This window comes from Portunus trituberculatus, chromosome 2, assembly GCF_017591435.1.
Source record: "Portunus trituberculatus isolate SZX2019 chromosome 2, ASM1759143v1, whole genome shotgun sequence".
Taxonomy (NCBI): Eukaryota; Metazoa; Arthropoda; class Malacostraca; order Decapoda; family Portunidae; genus Portunus; species Portunus trituberculatus.
In genome coordinates this window covers 762,005-788,015 of record NC_059256.1, presented here as the reverse complement: position 1 = coordinate 788,015, position 26,011 = coordinate 762,005, and the positions used below count along the sequence as shown (strand labels likewise).

The following is a 26,011-nucleotide window of genomic DNA, read 5'->3' as shown; positions in this document are numbered from 1 at the left end:
TGTTAGGACACATATACCTTCGGGTATCTAGTCCTCCTTGTCATGTTAATCGGTGTGTTTGGGCAGTTTCTAAATTGTTATTGTATGTGTAATATGACAATAAACTTATTATTATGCATTTATGTTGGAGATACACTGATACAGACATTTTCATCAAAAAAGAAATTGTAAAACCGAAGGTTATGAGGTAGAGAGTTATGCAATGCAATATGTAAGATAAGTAATTAGATGACATGATCTCAAGACGAGAGAAACCATTATAACGGGGTTCGCTTGGTAATTCAAATCCTATTTCTCCAAGAGTAACCAGAATTTTACATGTTGTAGTCCATTAGCTTAACTTCATTGACAATAATGGGTGATTTCCTAAGTTTAATATCTTATTTAAAAAAAAAGATTGTTTCGCACATGCACAATAATGACCTTAGGAAAACACCCATCACTGTCAATGGAGATAAGCTAATGGCATTCAATATATAAAATTTTGGTTGCTCTAAGATAAATATAATTTGAATTACTAAGCGTTATAATGGTTTCTCCCGTCGTGAGATCATATACCATCTAATTAGTAGAACAAAATATTTCATCTGCTAAAGAAAAGTCTCCTTAACACGATGGTGGAAGCAGATTTTTCAAATTCTGATACATAAACGAACCACGAGACTCTTTGCAACAACATTTTCACCTCTATTCTCAAGTGCGTTTTTTCATCAGCATAGACTGTCCGCCAAACCAGGAATTAGGCCTTAACCTCAGAATCTCTGTTTTTTTCTCTGTGGATTGCCCTTCTATGGGGTCTGAGTAAACATCCTAAGGTGGGTGTGAAATTCTCAGCTTTGGGGAAACTGAGAAATCCACGATGGCGGCAAATATGTCCGCCGACCACAAAAAGAAGGCTAGAAGGCCCTTTAATTACGCTAGAAAGCCGTGTAATACATAAAAAAGGGGTTTTGGGGCATTAAAAACTCAAAGCTAGCATTGAAAAGTCATATATCTAATATTTTGCAAGATAAAATGCGCACTGATACATATTTTACACTTTTAGAGAAGACGTGGACCATGCGTAACATGCAGTGATATGGACACAACAGTGAAACCAAAATCTATTTATGAATAAATCATTACCTGTGAATTTCAATGTTACTACACATAAAATATTAGGAAACAACTAATTTTCAAAATCTCTTAATCAAATGTACAGTACGACAAAATATGGTCACCACGTCAATGCAATCACTACTTTCACTAAACAGTGTTCACAAACTAGTTTCAATGTTATACCTTAAAAGCTTTTGAAACATCTTTTTTTCCTATAGTTACAATAAGCTGTGGACAAAGACACAATTGAACACTCAATTTCAGTCACTATCATCATCATCCTCATCAGAGTGATTTCCTACTTATTCTGGTGTGGTAATTCCAACAATCACCAACTCTTTCACAGTTGCAAAATGTTCCACAAGTCTTTCCAGAACTGTTGCAGCTGCATCTGCGTGTGTTGCATGGTTTTTCCCCCTTGCATTCACATTTGATAATCTTGAGTAGAGCTTCTGGAGCCAGTGCTGTGTTGGGAGGTAGCATCACTGCAGCCAGAATTCCGTTATCCATATACCACCCATGCAACAAGGGGTCAAGTTCTGGTGGGTTTGCTTCCAGGGAGTTCCTCCAAAATGCCACCTGGATGTGAGCACGAGCCACATTCTGAGCAAGAGTTTCATCTGCTGGGGACAGAGACTCCAGCTTTGGAGATCTTGCAATGTTCTTGCTCACTTTCTTCATCCATAATTTGTATCTGGCATAACTTGCTGAATCAGCATCTGCCTCTCCATAGCATGCAAGAACGAAGCCTGTACATTCTTTGATCATGTTTTTGAGAGTGACTTTGAGGTGTCATAGTGCACTTAGAGGATGCTTTTGGCTTCTTAGAACTCTTAGAGAAAACCACTTTTCCAATTCCGAAGTATGGTGCCATTGTGTCACACCCTGATATGCCATGCATTGCAAGGAGGTCTTCCATAATACCATCATTTTTGGCCACAGTTGCATTGATTGAGATCAATCACCGACCACCCTTTGATTGGTGACACCATCCAAACCTGAAGACTGATCTTCCCAGCAGCACTGTGTGTGTGTGTGTGTGTATATATATATATATATATATATATATATATATATATATATATATATATATATATATATATATATATATATATATTTCATTACATTATGTTATGTGTAGATAGTATTTATTTATTATTTATTTTCGACTTTTTTCCACACCACCTATGAGGTAAAAGTCTGCGTTTATGCTTTCTCTCTCTCTCTCTGCTTTATTGTTTTTTCTTCTAGTATCACCTCAGTAGTCGTAAGTCAGGTCATATTTTGATGATCGCAAGGTCTATTGCGGCCTGTGTATCTAAACACTTGCACGTCTGTCTGCCAACACTGGCAACTCAGATTTATCTGTAGTGTGGCTGACATGCTGGCGAGGACGCTGGTGACAATGTGTGCCTTCTAGCACACATTGTCACCAGCTACCCACCGCCACTGTTATTTTAACACCCTCGTAATAATCCGCCCCTACCTTGACGGGCTCTACGGAGCCCGTGTCAGCAGAGGCTGACAAACCTTAACAACAACAACAACACACCAACATGCTGGCCGAGCGCTAACCACTGCATCTCCTGTCACTGTGTGTTGGAAGAGCGAGGTAGGAGGGCAGGGTGAGTTGGATGTGCTGGATATATCGCTGTGGCATCAACTCTCAGCGTGGGATCTGACAGTATTACGCATCACAGAGAGGACCTATTTTCGTGGTGAGTGTTTCCTTCATCCATCGTGTGTGTGTGTGTGTGTGTGTGTGTGTGTGTGTGTGTGTGTGTGTGTGTGTGTGTGTGTGTATATATATATATATATATATATATATATATATATATATATATATATATATATATATATATATATATATGTATATATACACTGTACAGTATAGCAACATGAATCTTGATCAATAGTTTTTCTTCTTTTTTCTTTGTCGATTTTGAGGCAATTTGAAGTAGTAATTACTAGCTACAACTTAAGAATCGTTAATGGATTCCAATAGAAATTGTATTATAAAATTAATGGCAAGTTATTTATTTTAATTAAATTGTTCACACTCAATATTCTATAGCACAAATGCACTACTTTGAGTACTCAATTAAATTTCCTCAATAAATACAGTGGATGTACCGAGAACCATGCAGTAAGTCACTATTCATAGACCACCAGGCAAGAACCACTGAATGAATGGCTGGTGACTCAGCGCAAATTGTGAAGCACACGACCAGCATCTTGAAAATTTAGTCTAGCAGAGTTAGCTGTTTGCTTTTTTTTTCCACTTGGCAGCGTCATATAATTGATTTCTTTACCAATTTACTAACCAATTTCTTCGTATGAAATTAATTCATACTGAGATTGTATAAAGTTGTTTGATTTGGTAATTTGGAACCTTTACCCATTGTTACCCTGTGTTTGTTCCCTCCAGGCTGGTTTCGTGCTGACCACGGTGAGCGGGACTTAGGACAATGAAGACGAAGCTTTTATTCCCTCTGCTTCTGCTGTGTTGCCAAGGTAAGGCAGTCCATCGAAATTCGTGTCTATATGATATGGATGGATGGATTTTGTTTAAGGCGCCGCAACGGCTGAGGTCATTTGGCGCCGCTTCAATAATTTAAAAGACAGAGCAGTTAAAAAAAAAAAACTATATAAAGGCAGTTAAAAACAGTAGAGTATCTAAAACTAAAAAGACAATAAAACTAAATAAAATATTAAAATGCATATAATGAAATAAGTATAAAATTCAAAGCTTTGGGAGAAGCCCAGCTTCTCCCAAAAACCTAAAAACGTCATGGCCCTGGGCCAGACACTCTGGTCCAAGGACCTTTGAGATATAATAGACACCGTTATCTCTACCGCGACAGCGGTAGAGGTAGCGGTGTCTTAAGTCAGTCAAACTGGGGCACTCCACTAGTAGGTGCCGCACCGTAAGCGGCACCAAGCAGTCATCACAGTAAGGTTGAGGGTCCCTGGTCAGGAGGTACCTTTGTGTAAGGTACGTGTGACCTATACGAAGTCGCGCCAATAAAGTCTGTGCACGGCGATCCCGGACATGGGTATAAGTCCACTGAGGGAGTGTGGAAGTAGTAACCTCTCCCATTTTCAAAGTTGCGACCCCCGTTAGCCATCTCCTCTGCCAAAGTGCTGCAATCGCCACACGAATTGCATGAAATATATCTCGAAACGGAACAGGGAAGGAGACGGAGCGCGACTTGCTGCCTCTTTAGCGAGGCGGTCTGCGTGTTCATTCCCTGGAACACCAACATGACCAGGGACCCAACAGAACCCAACACGATATCCTCGTTGGGTAAGAAGATATAGCCACTCCAGGGCTGATAAAATCAAAGGGTTAAGGGAGACAGTGCAAGAGAGAGCAGTAAGAGCACTGCGACAGTCACTAAAAATTGTAAAAGACGAAACCGGGAGAGTAAAAATAATCCGTAAAGCTAAAACTATGGCAGACAGCTCCGCAGTAAAGACGGAGGCTACCGAAGGAAGGCTGCCACACCGATAAAAAGAGGAAAACCACACTAAATCCAACGCCTGCGTCAGATTTGGAACCATCAGTAAAAACGGGGATATCATCAGAATGGATAAAAAGTGTTCTAAAACCGTGTGTGGGACAGAGCTGGCAAAAATCCTTCTTGCCATCTATGGCAGGAGGGCATAATGAAACAACCGGAAGCTGCCAATAACCAACTCGTGGGAGCCGGAAAGAGTAGACAGGAGTGGGGTCGATGGACAAATCCATCATCAGGTTTGCCACTCGAAGGCCAAAAGGTTTAGGTAGACTCGGTCGAGTGTCATACGCCTGCGAACGCGAGTCCCGCAACATTGACATACAAGGGACAGAATCGGGAAGACGGTGGGTGCGAAACCAACACCGGAGCATCGAAGACTGGCGCCGGAGGTCGAGCGGCCAGAAACCAGCATCCACTAGAAGGCTAGGTATTGGAGATGTCCGAAATGCACCCGTAGCCAAGCGGACCCCAGCATGGTGTACGGGGTCAAGCGTGCGTAGGCGTGCATCCGTTGCGGATGAATAGATCTCACAGCCGTACTCCAGCTTTGGAAGTATAAGTGTACGGTGAAGAAGCAGCAAAGTGTCCCTGTCCGCACCCCAAGAGGTGTGACTTAAAACGCGAAGAAGGGATAGTGCCGTCCTGCAAGACGCTTTGAGAGAACGGAAATGTGGAACCCAAGTAAGACGGCTGTCAAACAATAGGCCAAGATATCGAGTGGCCTCCACACACGAGATGCGTCTATTGGCTAAATATAAATCGGGATCTGGATGGACACCACGATTTCGACAAAATGCATAGACACGGTCTTTGAGGTGGAGAATCGAAAACCGTTTATGTTGGCCCAACTGGACACCCGATTTATTGCCAGTTGGAGCTTTCGCTCAATCAGTGACATCCTAGCAGCAGCAAAGAGATGCACAAGTCGTCCACATATAAAGAGCTGTGAACGCCATCCGGTAGAGTATCTATAACACCATTTATTGCAACTGCGAATAGCGTAACACTAAGAATACTTCCCTGTGGGACACCGTCATTTAAAGCTGTAGCATCGGAGAGAACACTCCCCACACGAACCCGTAAAAGACGTCTGGATAAAAACTGCTGGATAAAAATAGGAAGGTGGCCACGGAGACCAAAATTAAACAAGGAACGTAAAATCCCATGACACCAAGCTGTGTCGTAGGCCTTCTCCAGGTCAAAAAATACAGTAACCTGGTGGTGGTGATAAGCGAAGGCCTCACAAATAGAAGACTCTAGGGATAAAAGAGCATCCGTAGTAGACCTCATTTTTCGGAAGCCGTACTGTACCGATGACAAGTACTTCCCCCTCTCCAAGTACCACATGAGTCTTACATTTACCATCTTTTCTAACACTTTACAAATACAAGACGTCAAAGATATAGGACGGTAATTCGTAGCCTGGAGATGATCCTTCCCAGGCTTCGGAAATGGGAGAACCACTGCCACAGCCCAAGAAGTAGGAAAGTCACCGGTATGCCAAATCATATTATAAAGATTTAATAAAAGTTAAAAGCACTGTCAGACATGTGGCGCAAGAAGGCATATGGAATATCATCTGGGCCAGGAGAAGAGTCATGACACTGGGACAAAGCAGTCCGCAACTCGGAGGCAGAGAAGGGACATTATAAGACTCCTCCTGTGGAAGAAAAATTTATGCCGAGAGATTCCATTCTCTGGCGGTGACGTGCGCCTGGAGCTGCAGGATGCCTCCGGGAAACATTGGCAAAGTGCTCCGCGAAGAGGTCGGCGACAGTCCTAGGGTCTGCCACCGTTCGCCCAGCAGACAACAAAACTGGTGGAAGAGGAGCAGAATTTTTCCCAGCAATTCGCCGGACTTTGTTAAAGACATCCGTAAGAGGGTGTGGGCATTAATGGAAGACACATAAGCTTTCCAAGAGGCTCTTTGTGCCTCTTTCAAAACGCGGCGGGCCCGAGCTCGGCAGCGCCGAAAAGCTTCCAGACACTGCGGGTCCCCACGATGTCGCCGGAGACGAGAGAAAGCTGCCCGTTTCTCTTTCACCGCTGCAGTGCATGCTGCGTTCCACCAAGGAACGGGACGCTTAGTAAAGCGACCTGACGTCCTAGGGATTGTCTGAAGCGCTACTGAAATAAAAAATCGGTAAAATAATCAACAGCCTCAGCACAAGTAGAAAAGTCAGCCAGCGGACGGATAAAAGAGCTAAGGTCTGTGAATCGAGGCCAATCTGCCTTGTCTAAAACCCAGCGTGGGGCCGGGACTGTGGCTCAGATTTCACAGATTCTAATAAAATCGGAAAGTGGTCACTACCGTGTAAATCTGGTAGGACCCGCCAATTAAAATCAAGTAAAGAATTAGATGTACAAATAGAAAGATCGATAGCTGTAAAAGTCCCAGTAGGACTATGGAAATGTGTAACATCCCCAGAATTTAAAACCTCCAATCCCTCATCCTCAATAAAAGAACCGATTAAAACCCCACGAGGATTACTAGCACCTTCATCCCACAATGGGTGACGGCCGTTAAAATCTCCCAACAAGAGGAATGGCGAAGGTAGCTGACGCACCAGGCCGTCAAGCTCACCCCTGGAGACAGGAAGCCGAGGAGGGAGATATAAACTGCAGATGGTGTACAGTCGTCCCATAAAGACCTTAACAGCAACCACCTGAAGGGAGAGTTAAGTTGTACCGGGATAACAGGTATATCCTGACGGACTAGAATAGCTGTGCCACCGTGGTGGCCCTGGTCAGGGAAAGGAGTGTTAAAAAAGGCACGATAGCCAGGAGGACTAGAATAAGTACTATCACCTATCATAGTCTCTTGTAGAGCTACACAGGCTGGAGAGAACTCCGACAGCAAAGCTCGGAGTTCCCCACGAGGCGCGAAGGCCTCTACAGTTCCACTGTAGAAGCTTGAAGACGACTATTTGGGTGCAGTGGACGAGCGAGCCTTTTGAGGCTGCCCGTGACTGACCTGACTAGAAATAATCAAACGACGAGAAGACACCGGGGTTGAGATGTGCCGGGTCGTTGGACCGCAGCCTTTCGGCTTATCGGTGGGTGATGCGAACTATCATCACTTTTACCGGTCCTCGGAGGACGAGGATCAGGCTGGACTGCACTTTCCGATACAGTGGGTCCACGAGGGACGGCTGTGACAATATCATCGGACGTCTCCATGCTCAGACCGTCCTCATCACAAGAAGCCCGATCTGAGACGGAGGGCGTCACAGGAGGCTGGACAGAAACTACTGGAGCTACCATTGCAGAACGGTCCCTCGAGGACTCACGATCACGTACACCGGGAGAAACTTTAGACTGTTTAGGCTGAGCTAAATCTATCGACTCCGCAGAGCCGCGGTGCCGTTTGGTCAGGCCCTTCAAAGGCTTAGGCGATACAGGTGGCAAATGGACATCTACTACATGGGTGACTTTGGTCAAGTCCGTATTTGTCTCGTCACTTCTAAGAGTTGACTCAACCGAGTCATCGGACAATAGGGCAAACCTATTGGCCAAATGAACAGGACCACCCGCCCCAACAGAGCGAGAGGTAGCAGGAGTTGTCGTCTTCGGACCGGCCAACTCAGCAGAAGAGCGAGCGGCCAATGCAGCATAGGATGTCGCACCAGTACCGTCCTTCTGGCGGTACAGGAGTTCACGGCGGGCGCTACCTAGGCTTATGAACTGAGTGTTAGCAAGTTGTAGAATGTCCTGCTCCAGGCGATACCTGGGGCATTGCCTGGAACGTACCTGGTGAGCATCACGGCAATGGAAACAATAAGCTGCACCATTGCAATGCTCCTCTGAATGTGAGTCGAGTGCAGAGCAATTACCACATCGGGAAGCTTCCTTACACGAGCTTTTGCCGTGACCGTACCCATAGCATGAGAAGCACTGAAGAGGGCGAGAAACAAACGCCTCACCCTAAGATTAATAGGACCGATATTAACACGGTCAGGAAGGGTGGAACCAAAAAGGTGAGAAGGACCATGTTGGAGGAGTTCCTCATCTTAGTCACCTTTTGTACTGAGCTAGGACACATTGCTAGTATTTCCTCTTCTGGAAATTCATAAAGATCTTGACTATAAACACAACCTTTGCTATAATTAAAGGTGGGATGAGCCTTAACAGTCTCAAACATGCTGTCAGAAGGGCATGGGAGATGTTGCAACATCCTCGCTTGCGTAATATCTTTAGCTCGCACTAGCACCCCTTCCATATTTCTTGAGGTTTCCCTCAGGAATCGTGCCGATTTCTTTGGACAGGTACCGGGAGGCATGGATGAAATTCCCACGCCCATTTCTATAGTACGCCACAAACCAACGTGGAGGCGGGATCTGGCGGACTCAGGAACTGAATTCTCTAAATAGTTTTCAAAAACATTTGGGATGTAATCCATGTCACTGTCTGAAATATTACGTGACTGGAGAAATTCAGTTTTAAAGCCATGGCCGGCAAGGGCAGAGATGCTACATGTTCATAAGCCAAACGGGCTTCATCACATGACATAAACGTTACATAGCAGCGGTTAGAAGGAAAGTCCTTATCATAAACCAGTCGAATGCGAACAACCGTGCCATACGCCTTGAGAAGTGAGTGCAAGGCATGATAGGAAAATGATGGATTAACATTTACCATCAAGAGAGTCATATGCAGCAGAAATGCGTCCCTCAGAAGAACTCCCAGAACAGGAGACTGCTGTGGGAGGCCCTTGTGGAGGGAATCCTCCTTCCCACTCAGACCTGAAGATGACGTCTCGTGGGCCAGGTCAGCCACCTCACGAGAACCTGAATGTTTTTGTGTTTTCCCATAAAAAAACAGCTACACAAAAATTGGCTCCAGGGGCAAGGAAACCACCTACTGGGACTACAATGGGAGGAGCGCTGGCTGCCGTGGACGGGTACCTCGTCCCCATGCGGACCAGTCGTTTTAAAAAGGCCCCACATGATACGAATGTTTGTCCACGACAGAGCTGAGACCCCTCCCAAAGCATCCCAGCCTGGACACCCAACCATCCAGCACAGGACGGCCCCTATTGGGCGATCCCTCCAGCGGGTGGCTCCGCTGGTCCACTGGCAGCCTACGTAGGAACCATTTAGTCTGGCCCCTCACTGGCGACCGTACTAGCATGGGTAGCCCTCTCCCCTCGAAAGGGCAGAGCAGGGGCCTAAGCCCCTCTAGCCTAGCTCGCCAGGTCACAGGGCACGCAAGCCCCCACCACGACAAGGCGGTTCCCATCTAGGGGGGCTGATCAAGGGGAGGAACAGGGCATGGATCGGGAAGGGAAGGTCAAATGGGTGGAGCCTAAAGGCCATTTCACACCGGAGACGACGCAGACGACGCACGAGACGCGAAGCCGTGTGGCTTAAAATCACCTCACTGTACTCGTATTTCCAATGGGGAGTTTTGAGAACTGTCATGGCCGCCGGTTGTCCCCTAGTGACATGAGCTAAAATATTGTTTTAGTAAATCCCAGCTGGTTACATATACATAGAACATTGATTATCATGATAGTATTGAAATGATGTATCGACTATTAAATATCCTGTGTGGATAATATAGGGGGAAACAGAAATATTTTTTTGTGATTATCGAGTAAACTGCTTTCAATATATTAAATAAGGGATACTACAAGTATAAAATCTATTGATTTGGACAATGGCAAAGATAAATAATCAGACTGCGCTATATAATATGACACTGCATACTCAGTAAGATCGTGATAAATAGATCTAGTTATTTTCGTGGGGATTTTAGCATCTCTTCTCACGAAGCGAGCGACATGGCAAAGTAATCGAGCAGCAGACGAGCTGTTGTATTGTCCAGCTACCGTAATCCATTGCTCACGGCGTAGTGGAGATGGGCACCACATAAAAGAATCAACTTCTTGTATAACAACGTGTTTCTCAGGTTCAACCAGCGCGGCAGAGTCAGGTGTTTGTTTTGGTTAGAGATACAGCATTACTATAGCCAAGACACTCGAGTTGCCTATTTTTAATTCATATTGCTGTTTTCATGTACTAGAAAGTAGATCTATGTAATTTTGGGCTTTTAACTAGCACGAAACGTTATCGTATGTCTCCTGTCGTCTGGATTAATACATTTCCGATCAAGGGTGTGCTGTTTTGGAAATCTGAGATGACTAAATAAATCTAAACTGCCGATTCATTAGAAAATCAACTTGTATACATTTGTTCATGAATAGAGTTTGGCTTTACATGTGTTACTACTTTGAAGAAAGTATGTAGAAAAATATGTAATATAAGCTTATTGTATCTTTATGTATGTAGAATGACAGTGTAGGTATATCTGATATTGCTCTTATGAGTGACAAGGGGACAACCCTGGTGCTGCCACCTGGTGGCAACCACTAATTCTGAAAACTCCCCATTGGAGTGTTCACACCGGATTAGAAACTTTGGAACAGATGCCACCCAATCTGCCTGCACCGATTCCAAGATCGCCTTGAGACTCCCGCCTTTGTGCTCTCGTCTCCAGAGGCATAACTTTATTTGACCGCATTGACCTGACTCCTCATCTCTCCCTCACTCACTCACCGTTCTTCACCGTGAACTGATGGATGTCCTGTAGTTGGTGCCTTGCTTTTTTTTTTCTTTTTTAATGTTAAGGCCTATAGCGCCTTTGAAGAGTACGTAGGAAGCGCTGTTCAGCTTTCGCCCATTAGTGATGCAGGCAATTTTATTTATAGTGCTACCCATACTAGGGCCCATATCATCATCCAAACGCATCCTTGGTGTAACTACCTAGAACCTGGATATCATGGTGATATGTAAGTAACTTTAAACCACTCGACAAATGGCATAGTTTCAAAGTGATGTGTGGTGGGATTTGAACATACGGGTGGGGTTCTGCCCGATCCCACACTCACCTCCTTATCCACTACGCCACCGCCTCCTTGTTCATTGAATGATAGAACCTCAGAGAACTGAGCTGGAGTCAGTCTGAAATACTATCCAAATTTCCCTCATCCATTTCTGTCTCTTAAATATGATGATGATATTCACCACATTCCAGTCGTTTCATATTTGCTTGATATACCCAGTTCCTTCCTTATTATTCTTATTATTATTCAAGACCAAAGATAACATTAATAACTCCTCTTCCTTCACCTCCTCCTCCTCTTTCCTCCTCCTCTTCCTCCTCCACGTCAACAACTGTCAGTCAACCAGCCTCCACTACAGCGAATGGCCTAGCATCGCGCCTGGTGTGAACATACTCATATTGGACAAAGTCACCCCTACTGTAGTGTGTCGTCTCCGGTATGAGACGGCCAAAGAAAGAAGAAATATAAGAGAAGTGTACGTTAACGAGCCACTAAAGAGTTAAGAACTTGTAGTTGTATAATACAATTAATTTTGACACATTTTGAAGTCACCACAAGGCTAAAGAAAAGACAGAAATAGAGTTTTTCTCCCCGGAAGGATCTCCTAGACATCCCTATAAGGGTCTGGGCTCAGCTCCCAGTGTTTTCAGTCCCAAGAAACGCCCCTGCCACGCTCCCTTGCGGCTTTCAAAGTGTAAACTGAGTGAGCCTCAATGCTGCCCGAGTCACAACGCGGCGGCGGGAGGCTTTGTAGTTCCTTCCTCTGTGTCATTTCCATCAACGTGATTATATATATTACTGTGTAACTCCGAATAATAATTTCTTTATTCAACCTATTTCTAGTATTCATTCATGCTCCAACTCCAAGCGATTTATAACACTTGTAGTTGTCTTCCGGTAAATCACGAGGCACAACGTAAGGCGTATATCTTGTATTCCTCCGTGAAGGAACGTGCCCTATATTAAGTCGTGTAATTAGCGAATAACCACCGGAATTGTCGGAACATACTAACCAACCAAGAATCATTGATGCTAATTAGCGAAGATTTGGTGGTATTATAATATCCATGGATATTTCCCACTTGACTGTACAGAAAATCTTATTTCACAGGAATTTTGAGAGTTGCAGATAAACAAGATTAGAAAGTATAATTACTGACTTTTTTTTCAATTTTTTCCTCACTGCGAGACGTTGAGGTAGCGAGGCATATCCTCAGGACAGGGTCCGGGAATGCTGGCACTGTATTATTCCACCACCTCGTGGCTGGTAGCCTGACCGCGGTTCACTTTTGTTACCAGTCAAGTCTCTAGTCTCTAGTCTCTAGTGAAAGCCGTCATGAATTGTTCACTGTTCAGACTTGGACCAGTGCTGTACAACTGGTACACTCTCATCAGCCAGGATTCCTAATTTTCTCTCGCAGCTTGAGATCCTCGCGATGAATATTTCGTAGTTATTTCTTATTTTCGTTAGAGGCTACAGTGATTTTGGTCTTGGTGAGAAGCTGCGGTGATTCCCTACGGATCATATGGATTGTGGAGGCTACATTACTAATCCATTGGGGGTCCGGTGTGCAGGGGGCCGGCGCGTAACCTTCCGGGCGTCAGGGGAGGGGGAGACAGTAAGGTAATGTTAATTAGGTGAGGTTACACTAGTTAACCCACCTGGTTGACTTACCTGGTAAAGCCAAGCCAAGACTGGGCGAGGGTGGGCATCAGGCTGATGCTCCAGTCAGACTAACATGTACCATAACTAACGCCACTACTAACTACTCCTACCAGAGACAGGAGAAGGAAATGTTCTTAGATATAAAGTATGTGTAATGGTTTCATGGTTTATATTAGGTTAGCAGCAAATGAGGTTGACAGTTGTTTACTTCATGTGATTATCATATTCTGAGGGATATTCATTAGTAGTAGTAGTAGTAGTAGTAGTAGTAGTAGTAGTAGTAGTAGTAGTATTGTTATTACTATCTTTTATTATCCTTATTATTACATGTTTCTGATAAGTTCAGTAAACAAGTAGCATTTCCACCTCTGATTAAATTCCAGCAGTGTGGAGCATCAGACCACCACAAATTGACGGTGAAGAAATGCAAGATGTAGAAAAGTTTGGTGACCTGATCCTGCACTGCCGAGGCTCCAAGGCCCTACACTGGGAAAATGTTGATGTCAGTATTCACTTTTTTTTCTATTGACAAGTAAACTTAATATAATTCATGAATATTCATTTGTTAGTCATATTTAGTTGTAATTATTCTCATCTTTTAATATCCACAGTATATAGACTGTACGTCTATAGTCATGGCACATTTCAGTCATCATAATGATAAATCTTTTTTATCCTTTGATTTGGAAAATATTCAGTTACATCTAAATGTAGCTTATCTTTACTGTCTTGCACCATGTTTACTTGCACTTTCATTCCTTTTACTGGTAGACTCAGAAAGTCCTCCTGTGTTTCCTTCTGCCTACAGCTCCACTGTTCCAAGAGCTACTAAGATAAATCAGAAGAAATAATATACCTTCTTCCTCCGCCCTAGTATTGGTGTTTTCTTTTTGGGATTGGCTGGATTATACATTTTGTAGGCCAAGCCACAGCATGTGATGTTTTAGTTCAAGGAAAGCAATGTAGTGTTGTTGGTTTGAGAGATGCTTTAATTAGGAAAATAAAGTGTAAAGTATGTGACTGCATGTCTCACCGCCTTGAGTTTTGACCATCAGTTTGTAGGTATACAAATGCATCTCGATGTTCTCTAAACAACTTTAATTTCTTTTCCTTGTTATTTTGTAGGCTGTATTGCTCAGCTTATATTTACGTTTTCCTCAATTTTTGCATTGTTACTGATATCTAAAGCTTTTTATTAATACACTTATCCACAAGATGAATATGAAATATAACAAACAGTCAAGCACAAAAGTAAAGTGTATATTTTCGTAGGCCAACAGAGCTTCGTACTACCTGGCACTGTGCCTTGTCTGCCAAATGGATAATTGGCACTTGAATGGGATTTTTTGTATCCCTTTTTGCTCTCCTCATTTCGTCTCCCAGATACATAAAAAGTATAATAATAATGAATACAGAGAGAAAGGATTCCATTCTACATCGCATCGTTTTGAGGAAGTTTTTTTTGCTAAGAATTTAACAGGAAATTTTATACCTCATCTTTTGCCAAGTCAGCTTCCATGGGACTCATTGCACTGTACTGTCTAACGCTGTCTTTACCTGACCTTGCCTGACATGAGATCCCCCCCTACCCTTCCTTCCCCCATCTCCACCCTTAATGAGCACTGTACAAACACATCCCTCAAATAATGGAGAGCAAACGACAAATAGAAAAGTTGCAAGGGATGGTAATGAAGTTTCCCCACTGCTGACACTACAAAATGTGGGTCTCCCTCTCTGTCAAACCTGCTCGTTTTGTACAAAAAAGCATTAGAGAAATTAAGGATTCTGGAAAAGTATTTAATTTCTGGAAAACTATCAATTTGAATTCAAACACAAAATTAACACTTACAATTTTATTCCCACTTTGCTGTTATTCATAAGACAACATCATGTACAGCCATACATATACCTGAAATACCCAACACTCCAAAGAGAAGGATTATGGTGGAAAATGTCACAAATGAAGCATTTTGCAAAAAAAGTATTCAAATAGATACTTGTTATAAAAGACTTGTCAAGAGCTCTTGGACGTATAGTTCCTGTACCACAGATACAAAAACAAAGATGAGCGCCCAGCTCCTCACCTGATTTGCTTTTGGGTTAGAGTCTGCATCTACTTCATGAATAACTGAATTTTAGATTAGGGAAACAACTAGACATTACTAGATCTCTTCATTCTCATGATCACTTGTGTCTAAGATTGACTTAGTCAATATGCTGAATGCATCTTCTCCCAAAGAGTTTAATGTAGGATGTATATGCCCAACATCTAGATCAGGAGGTTCTCAACCTTTTTCTTGGTAAGAATCCCGAGTTATAATACCATCTGCCTGAAGCTCCATTAATTTAGTGACTAGAACTAACTCAATATGCAATGGTACTGCAAAGGATATTATGAGATCAGCCATCTAAGTACCCCTGGAAATCTTGTGAACTGCTTTGTGTTTGCTAACCTCGGGTTATGAACCCCTGATTTAGATACTAAGTAGAATTTTAAATAGAAACTGCCTCATGATATGCATGTTGCCTTTTACCTTGCAATGGTCTTACTTTCCCAGACAGTGAACACTTTATGAGTTAAATGTATGTTGAGTTGTCTTGAAGTGGTAAAACCCTAATTTTCAGTTTAATAATATTTCCTTTCAAGTTACAGCTGAGACAAAACTCATGTCATTATAAAGAATTTATTGAAATGAATGAACTTTTTTTCAGCAAACGTCTGATTATGTGCAGGTTACAAATACAGTAGAAGAGGGCGCAGATTTGCCCCATCTCTCCACACTTGAAGTAAGTGTTTCAAACTGATGAACATTTGTTACGTATAACTGAACACTGAAGAGTTTTCCCTACACTTAATGTTCTTTAAGCATATTTTGCTGTTAGTTAACTTGTTTTATTGATAGAAAAAAAATGCTACTGTTAGTGTTTGCAATAAAATGGCAAGTGATTACTGTCAGTGTAATCAACTCTACCTTACATGGTTAGAGCAGCTCGGCAAGTGTGTAGTTTATTTGCACATTTCCAGCAAAATTACACGACCAGCTCAACACAAACCAGTAACACAACCTGTCAGATTTTTTAACTTATTTATTTCATTTCGTTTATTTATTTATGTTTATTTATCTATTTATTTATTTTTATTTTTATTATATTTTACTATACTTATTAGAGCATAAAATAAGAGTTTAGGCGTGGCATCCCATTCCTCTACTGTTGCCACATTTACTCAGTTCACCAAGCCATTCTCCTTCGCTTTCTCTCTCTCTCTCTCTCTCTCTCTCTCTCTCTCTCTCTCTCTCTCTCTCTCTCTCTATATATATATATATATATATATATATTCTCTCTTATATATATATATATATATATATATATATATATATATATATATATATATATATATATATATATATATATATATATATATATACTATCAACAGTGGTGTTCCACAGGGTTCTGTCCTATCACCCACTCTCTTTCTATTATTCATCAATGATCTCCTAAATCTGACTCAATGCCCTATCCACTCCTATGCTGATGATACCACCTTGCATTATTCAACAGCGTTCAACAGACGCCCAACCCAACAACAATTAAATGACTCAAGGCGAGATGCTATAGGACGCCTAACTTCTGATCTTTCACTTGTTTCTGATTGGGGCAGAAAACCTGGTTTTGTTCAATGCCTCAAAAACTCAATTTCTACAACTATCTACTCGACATAACCTTCCAGACAACTATCCTCTCTTCTTCAATAACACTCAACTTCCCTCTCCTCTACATTAAACACACTCGGTCTATCCTTCACTAAAAATCTAAACTGGAAATTTCACATCTCTACTCTTGCTAAATCAGCTTCCAAGAAGTTAGGTGTCCTGTGGCGTCTTCGTCCATTTTCTCTCCCTCCCAGCTGCTTGCTCTGTACAGGGCCTTATCCGCCCGTGTATGGAGTATGGCTCTCATGTCTGGGGGATCCACACACAGCTTTACTAAACAAGGTGGAATCTAAAGCTTTTCGTCTTATCAACTCTTCTCCTCTAACTGACTGTCTTGATTCTTTAAGTCACCGCCGCAATGTTGCATCTTTATCTGTCTTCTACCGCTGTTTTCATGCTGTCTGCTCTTCTGAACTTGCTAACTGCTTGCCTTCCCCCTCCTGCGGCCTCGCTGCACAAGACTCTCTACTTCTTCTCATCCCTATTCTGTCCATCTTCCTAATGCAAGAGTTAACCAGTATCTTCACTCCTTCATTCCCTACACTGGTAAACTCTGGAACTCTCTACCTGTGTCTGTATTTCCACCTGCCTATGACTTAAACTCTTTCAAAGAGGAGTGTCAAGACACCTCTTACGTTAACTGGACCCTCCTTTTAGATTTTTTTTTTTCTCTCCTACTTTCCTCTCAACAGGGCCTGGCAACCAGCAGGATTTTTTTTTCCAACACTGTTTTCCCTTGGCCAGTGCCCTTGTAATGTAAAAAAAAAAAAAAAAAAAAAAAAAAAAAAAAAAAAAAATATATATATATATATATATATATATATATATATATATATATATATATATATATATATATATATATATATGTGTGTGTGTGTGTGTGTGTGTGTGTGTGTGTGTGTGTGTGTGTGTGTGTGTGTGTGTAATTCACCACCACTGTCGCCTGCTTGTCATCCAGCCAGTCTTCCCCATTACGGAGCGAGCTCAGAGCTCATAGACCGATCTTCGGGTAGGACTGAGACCACAACACACTCCACACACCGGGAAAGCGAGGCCACAACCACTCGAGTTACATCCCGTACCTATTTACTGCTAGGTGAACATGGGCAACACATTAAGAGGCTTGCCCATTTGCCTCGCCGCGCCGGGGGGCGGGGTGTATGTGTACAGATATTTCTCAATCTAGGCGCATTCAGATTATGCAGTTTCGGAATAACGCAAGGTAGAAAATGTAGGATTTTTTTTTTTTTCAAATTACACGGATTGTTTACAATAACACGGTCAAAAAATCAAATTGCTTAGCTGGTTCTGTTTCGTGAGGCGGCTACCAGATGTCACCATATGTTTTCCCAGCCAACACATTAATTGTGCCCAAAAAGCTTGCCTTTAAATGGGCACCCTAAAGAAATAATTATTCTGAGGCGTCTCCACCAGTTTTTCTCGCCCCTCCAACTGCTTACTCTGTATAAGGGCCTTATCCGCCCGTGTATGGAGTACTCTTCGCATGTTTGGAGGGGTCCCAGTCACACAGTTTTGCTAGATAGGATGGAATCAAAAGCTTTTCGTCTCATCAACTCCCCTCCTCTGACTAATTGTCTTCAGCCACTTTCTCACCGCCGAAATGTTGCATTTCTTTCTATCTTTTATCGCTATTTTCATGCTAACTCTTGTACTGATCTTGCTAACTGCATGCCTTCCCTCCTCCTACGGCCACGCTGCACAAGACTTTCTTCTTCCTCTCATCCCTATTCTGTCCAACTCTAACGCAAGAGTTAACCAGTACTTTCAATCATTCATCCCTCTCACTGGCACACTCTGGAACTCCCTCCCTGCATTTGTATTTCCGATTTCCTACGACTTGTCTTCTTTTAAGAGGGAGGTATCGAAACATTTGCTCCAGAATTTTCGCTGACGCTTTGTCACTTTTTGAAGAGCCAGCACTCAAGTGGTCCTTTTTCTTTAATCCTTTCTTTTTTTTTGCCCTTGGCTGGTCCTCTTCCTTACGGAAAAAAACAAACAAACATCTATCTATATGTGATAATAAAATGTTTAAGATGTTTCATCATACCCGCGCACTGCTAGCGTTGAATTCTCCCTCCGCTCTCCTCTCTCAGTGGCTTACCAAACATATGGTATGTATCCCACAACCCATATCCTTCAACTTAAGGCAGGTTCACACGTGTCAATATGGATATCATATCTGTGTACCTATTGACATACAACCATGCCATGAGGATCACCTTGACTCCGTGGGCTGGGTGATAGTGAACTACTACTATTGAAATACTCGTTATGAACTTTTCTCTTTGTAACTGCACCTGGCAGAGGAGGACTCAGTGGGGTATGCAATTCTCACATGTATATAGAAACAGAGGGAGAGAAGGAAAGGCTGAGACAGGTGGGGTACTGTTGGAGAAAGGCGTGTATATCCAAGAAAGCGTATGCAATGATTTGTATTGTGCAATGCATTTTTCATGTTCTTATATTCTGCCAAAGATAGTTTTCGGCATCTCACTGTGCACTTCTGGCAACTTAAAATGCCATTTAATATTAACCTGTAAATGAAAAAAAAAGAAGGAAGGCAAGCAGGTTATCTATGGAGAGGTGACAGTAAACCCAGAGTCAATGCCTATATGTTCATTTTATGCTGCGCTGAGTATAGTAAGGTTTTACCGTTGTCTTAAGATCTCAAAGTGCATGACCTCAAAAGTTGTGTTCTTAGTAACTTTTGATTAATTTTATAATGTTATGATTACTTTATTTCCTCTATAAACAGATAAAAGAAATATTTCCCTTTGATGCTGGATATTACTATTGCCGCTACAATGATTCGAACGACTCCAGCAATGACAAGAAAAGTGTGGCCTCTGTCTTTGTGTTTGTAAACGGTAAGAGATTAAACTGTTCCTAGTTTTTTGATGTTGAAAATTAAAAGATTTGGATTCTCATAATTTCTTTTGAATGCAAAGGAATGACACAAAGTTTTAGAATTGTGGATTTATAAGCTTAGTAATTATTGAAAATTTTTAATTTTAGTTATTATCTGATTTTGAATAAAGGAAGCAATACTTCAAGTGCATTTTCTCAAGAACATAGATAGGTGACCTTTCTAGTTTTTTTTTATTTCTAGTTATATAGTTTTTTTGTTGTGTTTGTTTGTTTATTTGTTTGTTTTATTCAATCATATATATATATATATATATATATATATATATATATATATATATATATATATATATATATAAATCAATTTCCATAAGCTATTTTAAAGTAATGCAAACGTTGAAGGTTTCTGAATGACAGACACTTATTTATGTTTAGAAACTTTTATCAATTTCATATGTAAAGCTACATTTTTGTGTGTAAAATATTAATTATTATTCTTTCTTATCAATAATATTATTTAGGAATTGTTGCAAACCTCAGTATCTACAGATGAAGGAAGTAGGATGTGATAAAATCTTTCGTATCTTTCCTCCATTATTCAAAGAAATTGGTCACTTGTAGGCACCAATTTAGTGTTGGCAAATCATAATAATTTCTTTGTACTCTGAACGGTAAAAATCCTATGACGTCATAACATAGGGTATATATTACTGGTGCACACCCATTGATACGTTGGGGGCTGGGTGGCTCCGTGATAAAGAGGTCGGCTCGAGGACGTGATGGCGCAAGATTGATCCTGACCCACGGCAGTTGAGTCTAGATGGTCAATGAGGCTGTACATGTAATGCTGACCTTGTGGTCTAAATTTAGCAATGAGAGGACATTCCATGATATAGTGATACAGATTGTCCCCCCCTTGGTGCAACAAACAGCATACAGTACACACCAGGAGAAGCACTGACTTCCCAAAAGTATTTGTAGCCTAATCTGGGCCTCATTGCCACTATGTCGTGTGATGCAGTGTGTCTCCCGTAGGTGTAAGCACAGCTCTGGGAGACACGTGCATAGTGAAGACTAGTGCTATTGCCCCTATGGCAACAAGGCTCCAACTGATCACTAATGCTACTCTTAACATAACCTAGAATGTACTCAGTGCCAGGGTTCACTGTGTTGGTATAGTGTAGGCATCAATTCTCTTTGTACTCTGAACGGTAAAAATCCTATGACGTTATAACATAGGGTATATATTACTGGTGCGCACCCATTGACACGTTGGGGGCTGGGTGGCTCCGTGATAAAGAGGTCGGCTCGAGGCCGTGATGTCGCAAGATTGATCCTGACCCACGGCAGTTACCTAGTGAGATTGGTGGTGCTTTCTCTTCAACCCAGCTAAGGCTTGGCTACAAGATGACATGGTTGCTTAATAACCCTTGTGCAGTCGATAAGCATTAATTCCAAGCCTTTCCTTTATTGACACGTCGTAAGACCTAAGCCTGCCCAAGTGAGAAGTGGCCACCGTTATCACGATTAAATAAAAACCTAATATGACTACACACACATAATTACTTATTTGCTTATTGTACTCTAACTCTTCTTTTCTCGAATCATAACTTAAATTTTTCCCTGGCACCAAAGATTTTTCTAGAACATAGAGTTAAAAGTGCACGTATCGAGATTATATCTAAATTTGCGGTATTAGAAAACAAAAGTGATCATGTTCAAACCTAGTAAAACAATGGCATCGAAGCAGTGTGGAATCACATGGAACAGACATCATATATTATCAAAGGAATCTTGTGAGTGACAAGATTAATCATTGGCTTAACCGTGCATCCATTCACATTCAATATCCATCACCGATCATAAGTCTGTCAGGACTGGAAGTCAGTACTCTGTATTGTTTAATCATGTTCTGAATAAATCCCGCAACACTAGCTACACCCTGCCCTCATCACCATCAAGCAACGCGTTTCAAGACCGCCCAAGGAACCGGTTCCTTGGATACTTGAGTTATCGGTTCCTGACCACCGCTAGTGATAACCACCTCCAGTCCTGGCCTGGGGAAGTGGCTCCAGCTGCCTCTGGTCCTTTAGGAGTCAACCACTCATGTCCACTCTTTTGTGGAATCTCAGTTTTACAAGTCCAAATCATTTGTTATTATAACTGTAAATAGTTATGTTCAGATTATGCCAAGCTTTGCTGTGAAGTATACATGTAATGCACATGATTGCTGGAGGTGCACAATTTGTTTTCAGTGTCTAGTTTCCCACTTTGAATATTTCATTTTCAGTTGGGCTCTATAGGTAAGAAGGGCTTGCACAAGTAAACACAGAAAATGCCTTTCAAAACAAAGGTACTACGTGTTCGTTAGTAGGCATTGCCATCTCTAATTATTCTTACTTAACTATTTCATTCAATGGATCTTTTAATTTTGAATAATTTGAATCTCATATCAATCAGAAATTTATAATATTGTAATGACAGTGGCTGTGGATAGTGGCACTATAGGATAGATTAGGTTAGCTTGGGTTAAACTAGGCAAAACAAGGAAATTCATTTAATAATGTAACCTGTGTGTTTTTTGCCATCACCCAGTGCTTTCTCCTCTCCATCCTACGAACCAGTAATTTAAAATAAAAATTGTTACTATCTGTGTAGCTATATGAATTCAGCATGTAAAAGTAATTTCCTCCTTGAAATTGATGAACACCATTAACCAGTATTTGTCAGCTGATGATGTCATTGATGGTGTTGATTGCATTTACTTTCATTAATATGTGTTGTTCCATGTTGTGAGACATTGTTTTGTGAACGCAGATAGTTAAGCATTTTGTATGAGTGGTCATTTCAAACTTTGATTTTACACATTGTTCCGCAGGACGAGACCAGTCATTTTTGTACCATCACCTGAACCCTGCACCGATTCGTCCCGCTGGAGAAACTCTGCATATTTTTTGTGCTGTCACTAATCGTAACTACAATGTCACCCTGAAGATAAATGGAATAGATGTATGTATTATTAGTATTAGTGATATTTTATTACGTGTGTGTGTGTGTGTGTGTGTGTGTGTGTGTGTGGTGTGGTGAGTCACACTGAAAAGTTAAAATTACGTAAATTTCCCATATTGTATCAATTTGTGAATGACCGAATCTGATTTTTTATTTCTTTTACGTCAAGGCCCATAGCGTCTGTAGGCACACTTGAAGAGTGTATGGAAAGCGCTGTTCAGCTTCCGCCCATTAGTGGCGCAGGCAATTTTATTTATAGTTGTACTCATATTAGGGCCCATATCACCACCCGCGAAGCTCATCTTGGGTGTAATCACCTAGAACCTGGGTATCATGGTGACATGTAGGTAATTTTAAACCACTCGGCAAATGGCAAAGTGTTTAAGGTTGTACGTGGTGGGATTCGAACCTACGCTTGGACGTCTGCTCGATCCCACGGTCACCACCTTATCCACTACGCCTTCGTCTCCCTAATGTTGAGGGATGACTGTGTTTACTAAATAGTTAATAAATTTTTCAATAAGGAAGTGGTGCATCAAAATGAGACTTTTATTGGTACTTGTTGAGTGATGAGTCAACTGCTATGCATCAGTATAATACCAAGTTTAAAAGCAAAATACTATTGTGATGCTCTTTGCAAATATACTCTCATGGTGTTGACTTTTTTCTCGCTTCTTTCTAATAGATCCAATGTTTTGATAAATTGTTCTCTCTTCTTGTTAGGTTACCGAAGAGGACCGAGTGAAGTATGACCCTACAAAAGGATTTTCAATAGAAAATGTTACAATGGAAGATCAAGGATTATATGTATGTGAGAGCGGAGGAAAGAAACAGGAAGTAAGGGTTACTATCACCAATGTCAGTAAGTTGATCTTCGTGCTTTATTGTATAATTGTAAGATTAAGCGACTACTTACCAGTACGATGGTTGATCGTAATTTCACGAATGCCATTTAACTACGTCACTGCGGTATTAAACGAGATGCATGCGTGGCCAGTCACCCGTCAGTCCTTTAGAGTAGGGGTTGAGGACAAAAAGACACCATAATAACTAAGAAAACAAAGAAAACAAAGGGAAGGGAAAGGGCGAGCGTTTAATACCGCAGTGACGTAGTTAAATGGCATTCGTGAAATTACGATCAACCATCGTACTGGTAAGTACTCGCTTAATCTTACAATTTCACTTCAAACAAGCCATTTATTTAACTGACCTCACAGGGGTATTCAACGAGAGCTTTAGAGAAGGCCCTCAACCCGCAGGAACACTCGACGGTGCCCTCTGAATTAGGTAGGGAAAAAAAAAAAAACGCAATCCGGACCAAAGTATATTTGATAACAGATAAACAAAATGCCCACAATGTGTCACATCTCAATAAAAATTATTATAAAGAACACATTCTTAAATAAATCCCATGAGGTGTACAAGAAACCCCAAAACAGTAGGTGCATAATTCATCAGGGTAAGATAGCCCGTGCAAAAAGGCCCTGTTTCTTAAGGGGCCTACAGTAGAACTTTGCGAAGGTGGTCGTACTAGACCATCCTACAGTAGATATGATGGTAGAGAGAGGAGTGTCAGGACTGCTTTGCTGGATGATGCAGATCTGGTGGAATGGGGCGAAAAAATGGAAAGGTCAATGCCAGCAGCCAAGAGCACATCTTTTGTCCAATGTCTCAAAGTGTGATAGGTGGCACGGTTGTTAAGAAGAAACTGGTAATTGAGCCCCGAAAAACTGACGTCCTGTCTAGGTAATTAACGATTGCAGCATGAACACACAAACGTTCATCATGGGCATAGGACTCAAATACGATCTCAGAAAGATGATCACTTGGCCTAGAGGTTTTAAGAAGGTCACCTATCGTGAAGGAAACCGCAACTTCTGTAATTGTCATATTTCGAGTATCTAGAAAATGTAAGACCTGGCCACGTTGACCAGTTAGTTTCCGGGACAATTGGATGATAGATCTGCAAGTAAGACAAAACCAAATCTGGATCCCAAGTACTACGGTAACGAGGAAGGGAGGGCCTCTCCTGAAAAACCGCCTTCATAAATCTGCTAACTAAGGAGTGTTGGCCAGCAGGCTTGCCATCAATCGTAGCTATGGCGGAAATAGCCGAACGAATGGAGTTAATAGTGCTGTAGCTACGGCCCTTCCCTTTATTAAATTCTTGTAGTAGAAAGTCTAACGTGATCACTTCCCTGCTGAGACAAACTGACATCCATCTCTGGAGATGTGACCCATATTGTGCAACTGTACCCTTTCTCCAAGATTTAAGGAAGAATCCGGCAACCTCTGGCGAAAGGCCCTGGTCTTCAAGAGATCTCCCGATAACAGCATGGCCGTCAACTTCTGTGCCCGTAGGTGTATACGGTACGGGTCCTGTGGAAGTATTAGTGAATTGCGTGGAAGAATGAATGGAGTGTCTGCCAGTAAGTGAAGCGCCAACGGGAACCATACCTGGGTTGGCCAAAGCGGTAGGACTGTTAATAGCGTTGCCTTGTCCTCTAGTAATTTCTTGAGCATCCGGCCTATGATCCTGAAAGGTGGAAAGGCATAGGGATTCATATCAGCCCAATGAAGTGCAAAAGCAATAGCACTAAAAGCGATAGGATCAGGTTTCCAAGAAACATACCTATAGTCTTTCTACTCTATGAAGTCCGTTCAGGGTGGGGCAGGTATGGTCGTTTACAACTAGCCATGCTGCCAAATCAACATTCGTATACATGCGTCTCTCTTATTTATCATCCATGTGGTGTTTGAAAGTGATATTTTATGTATTGCGTGTATAGTAAAGGAAGTTACATAGTACAATGACTGTCTATGTTTACGATGATAACGACGATTTGCATAAATTCTATGGCATGTGGCAGCGTTTTTTTCCCATGTTGCCACGTTGGTGGTGGTGGTGGTGGTGTCCCTTTCATCTCTCCGCTGGGCGCTGGGTCAAGTCAGGCCAGGCCAGAGTTACCAGGTTGGCGGGTTTCCGCCAAATGTGTGGTTTATATATATATATATATATATATATATATATATATATATATATATATATATATATATATATATATATATATATATATATATATATATATATATATATATATATATATATATATATATATATATACTGTGATGGGCACCGTCTTAATCCCCTTTAATTTATTATTTCATTATATGCGTAGCCTATAGACACTCATCGCGGGCCCCTCGGGCTGTTCTGCTGAGCAGACAACCCGCCTCTCCCTCTCCACCATTTTGTGTGCCTGCGAGCTTCCC

General features: G+C 41.7%; 1 protein-coding gene across 2 annotated transcripts in view; it reads left to right on the top strand.

The window, feature by feature from the left end:
- The first annotated feature begins 2,511 nt into the window (after positions 1–2,511).
- The window catches only part of LOC123507171 (vascular endothelial growth factor receptor kdr-like), a 43,496-nt gene continuing 19,996 nt past the window's right edge, over positions 2,512–26,011 (top strand). The window contains exons 1-7 of one of the 2 annotated variants that reach the window (XM_045259840.1): positions 2,512–2,816; positions 3,527–3,612; positions 13,516–13,631; positions 15,842–15,916; positions 19,620–19,731; positions 22,608–22,738; positions 23,462–23,600. In XM_045259840.1, the coding sequence (XP_045115775.1) occupies positions 3,567–3,612; positions 13,516–13,631; positions 15,842–15,916; positions 19,620–19,731; positions 22,608–22,738; positions 23,462–23,600 (619 nt within the window). In that variant the 5' untranslated portion in view covers positions 2,512–2,816; positions 3,527–3,566. Of the gene's footprint in view, positions 2,817–3,526; positions 3,613–13,512; positions 13,632–15,841; positions 15,917–19,619; positions 19,732–22,607; positions 22,739–23,461; positions 23,601–26,011 lie in introns of both variants that reach the window. The other variant, XM_045259831.1, reaches the window with a different exon arrangement.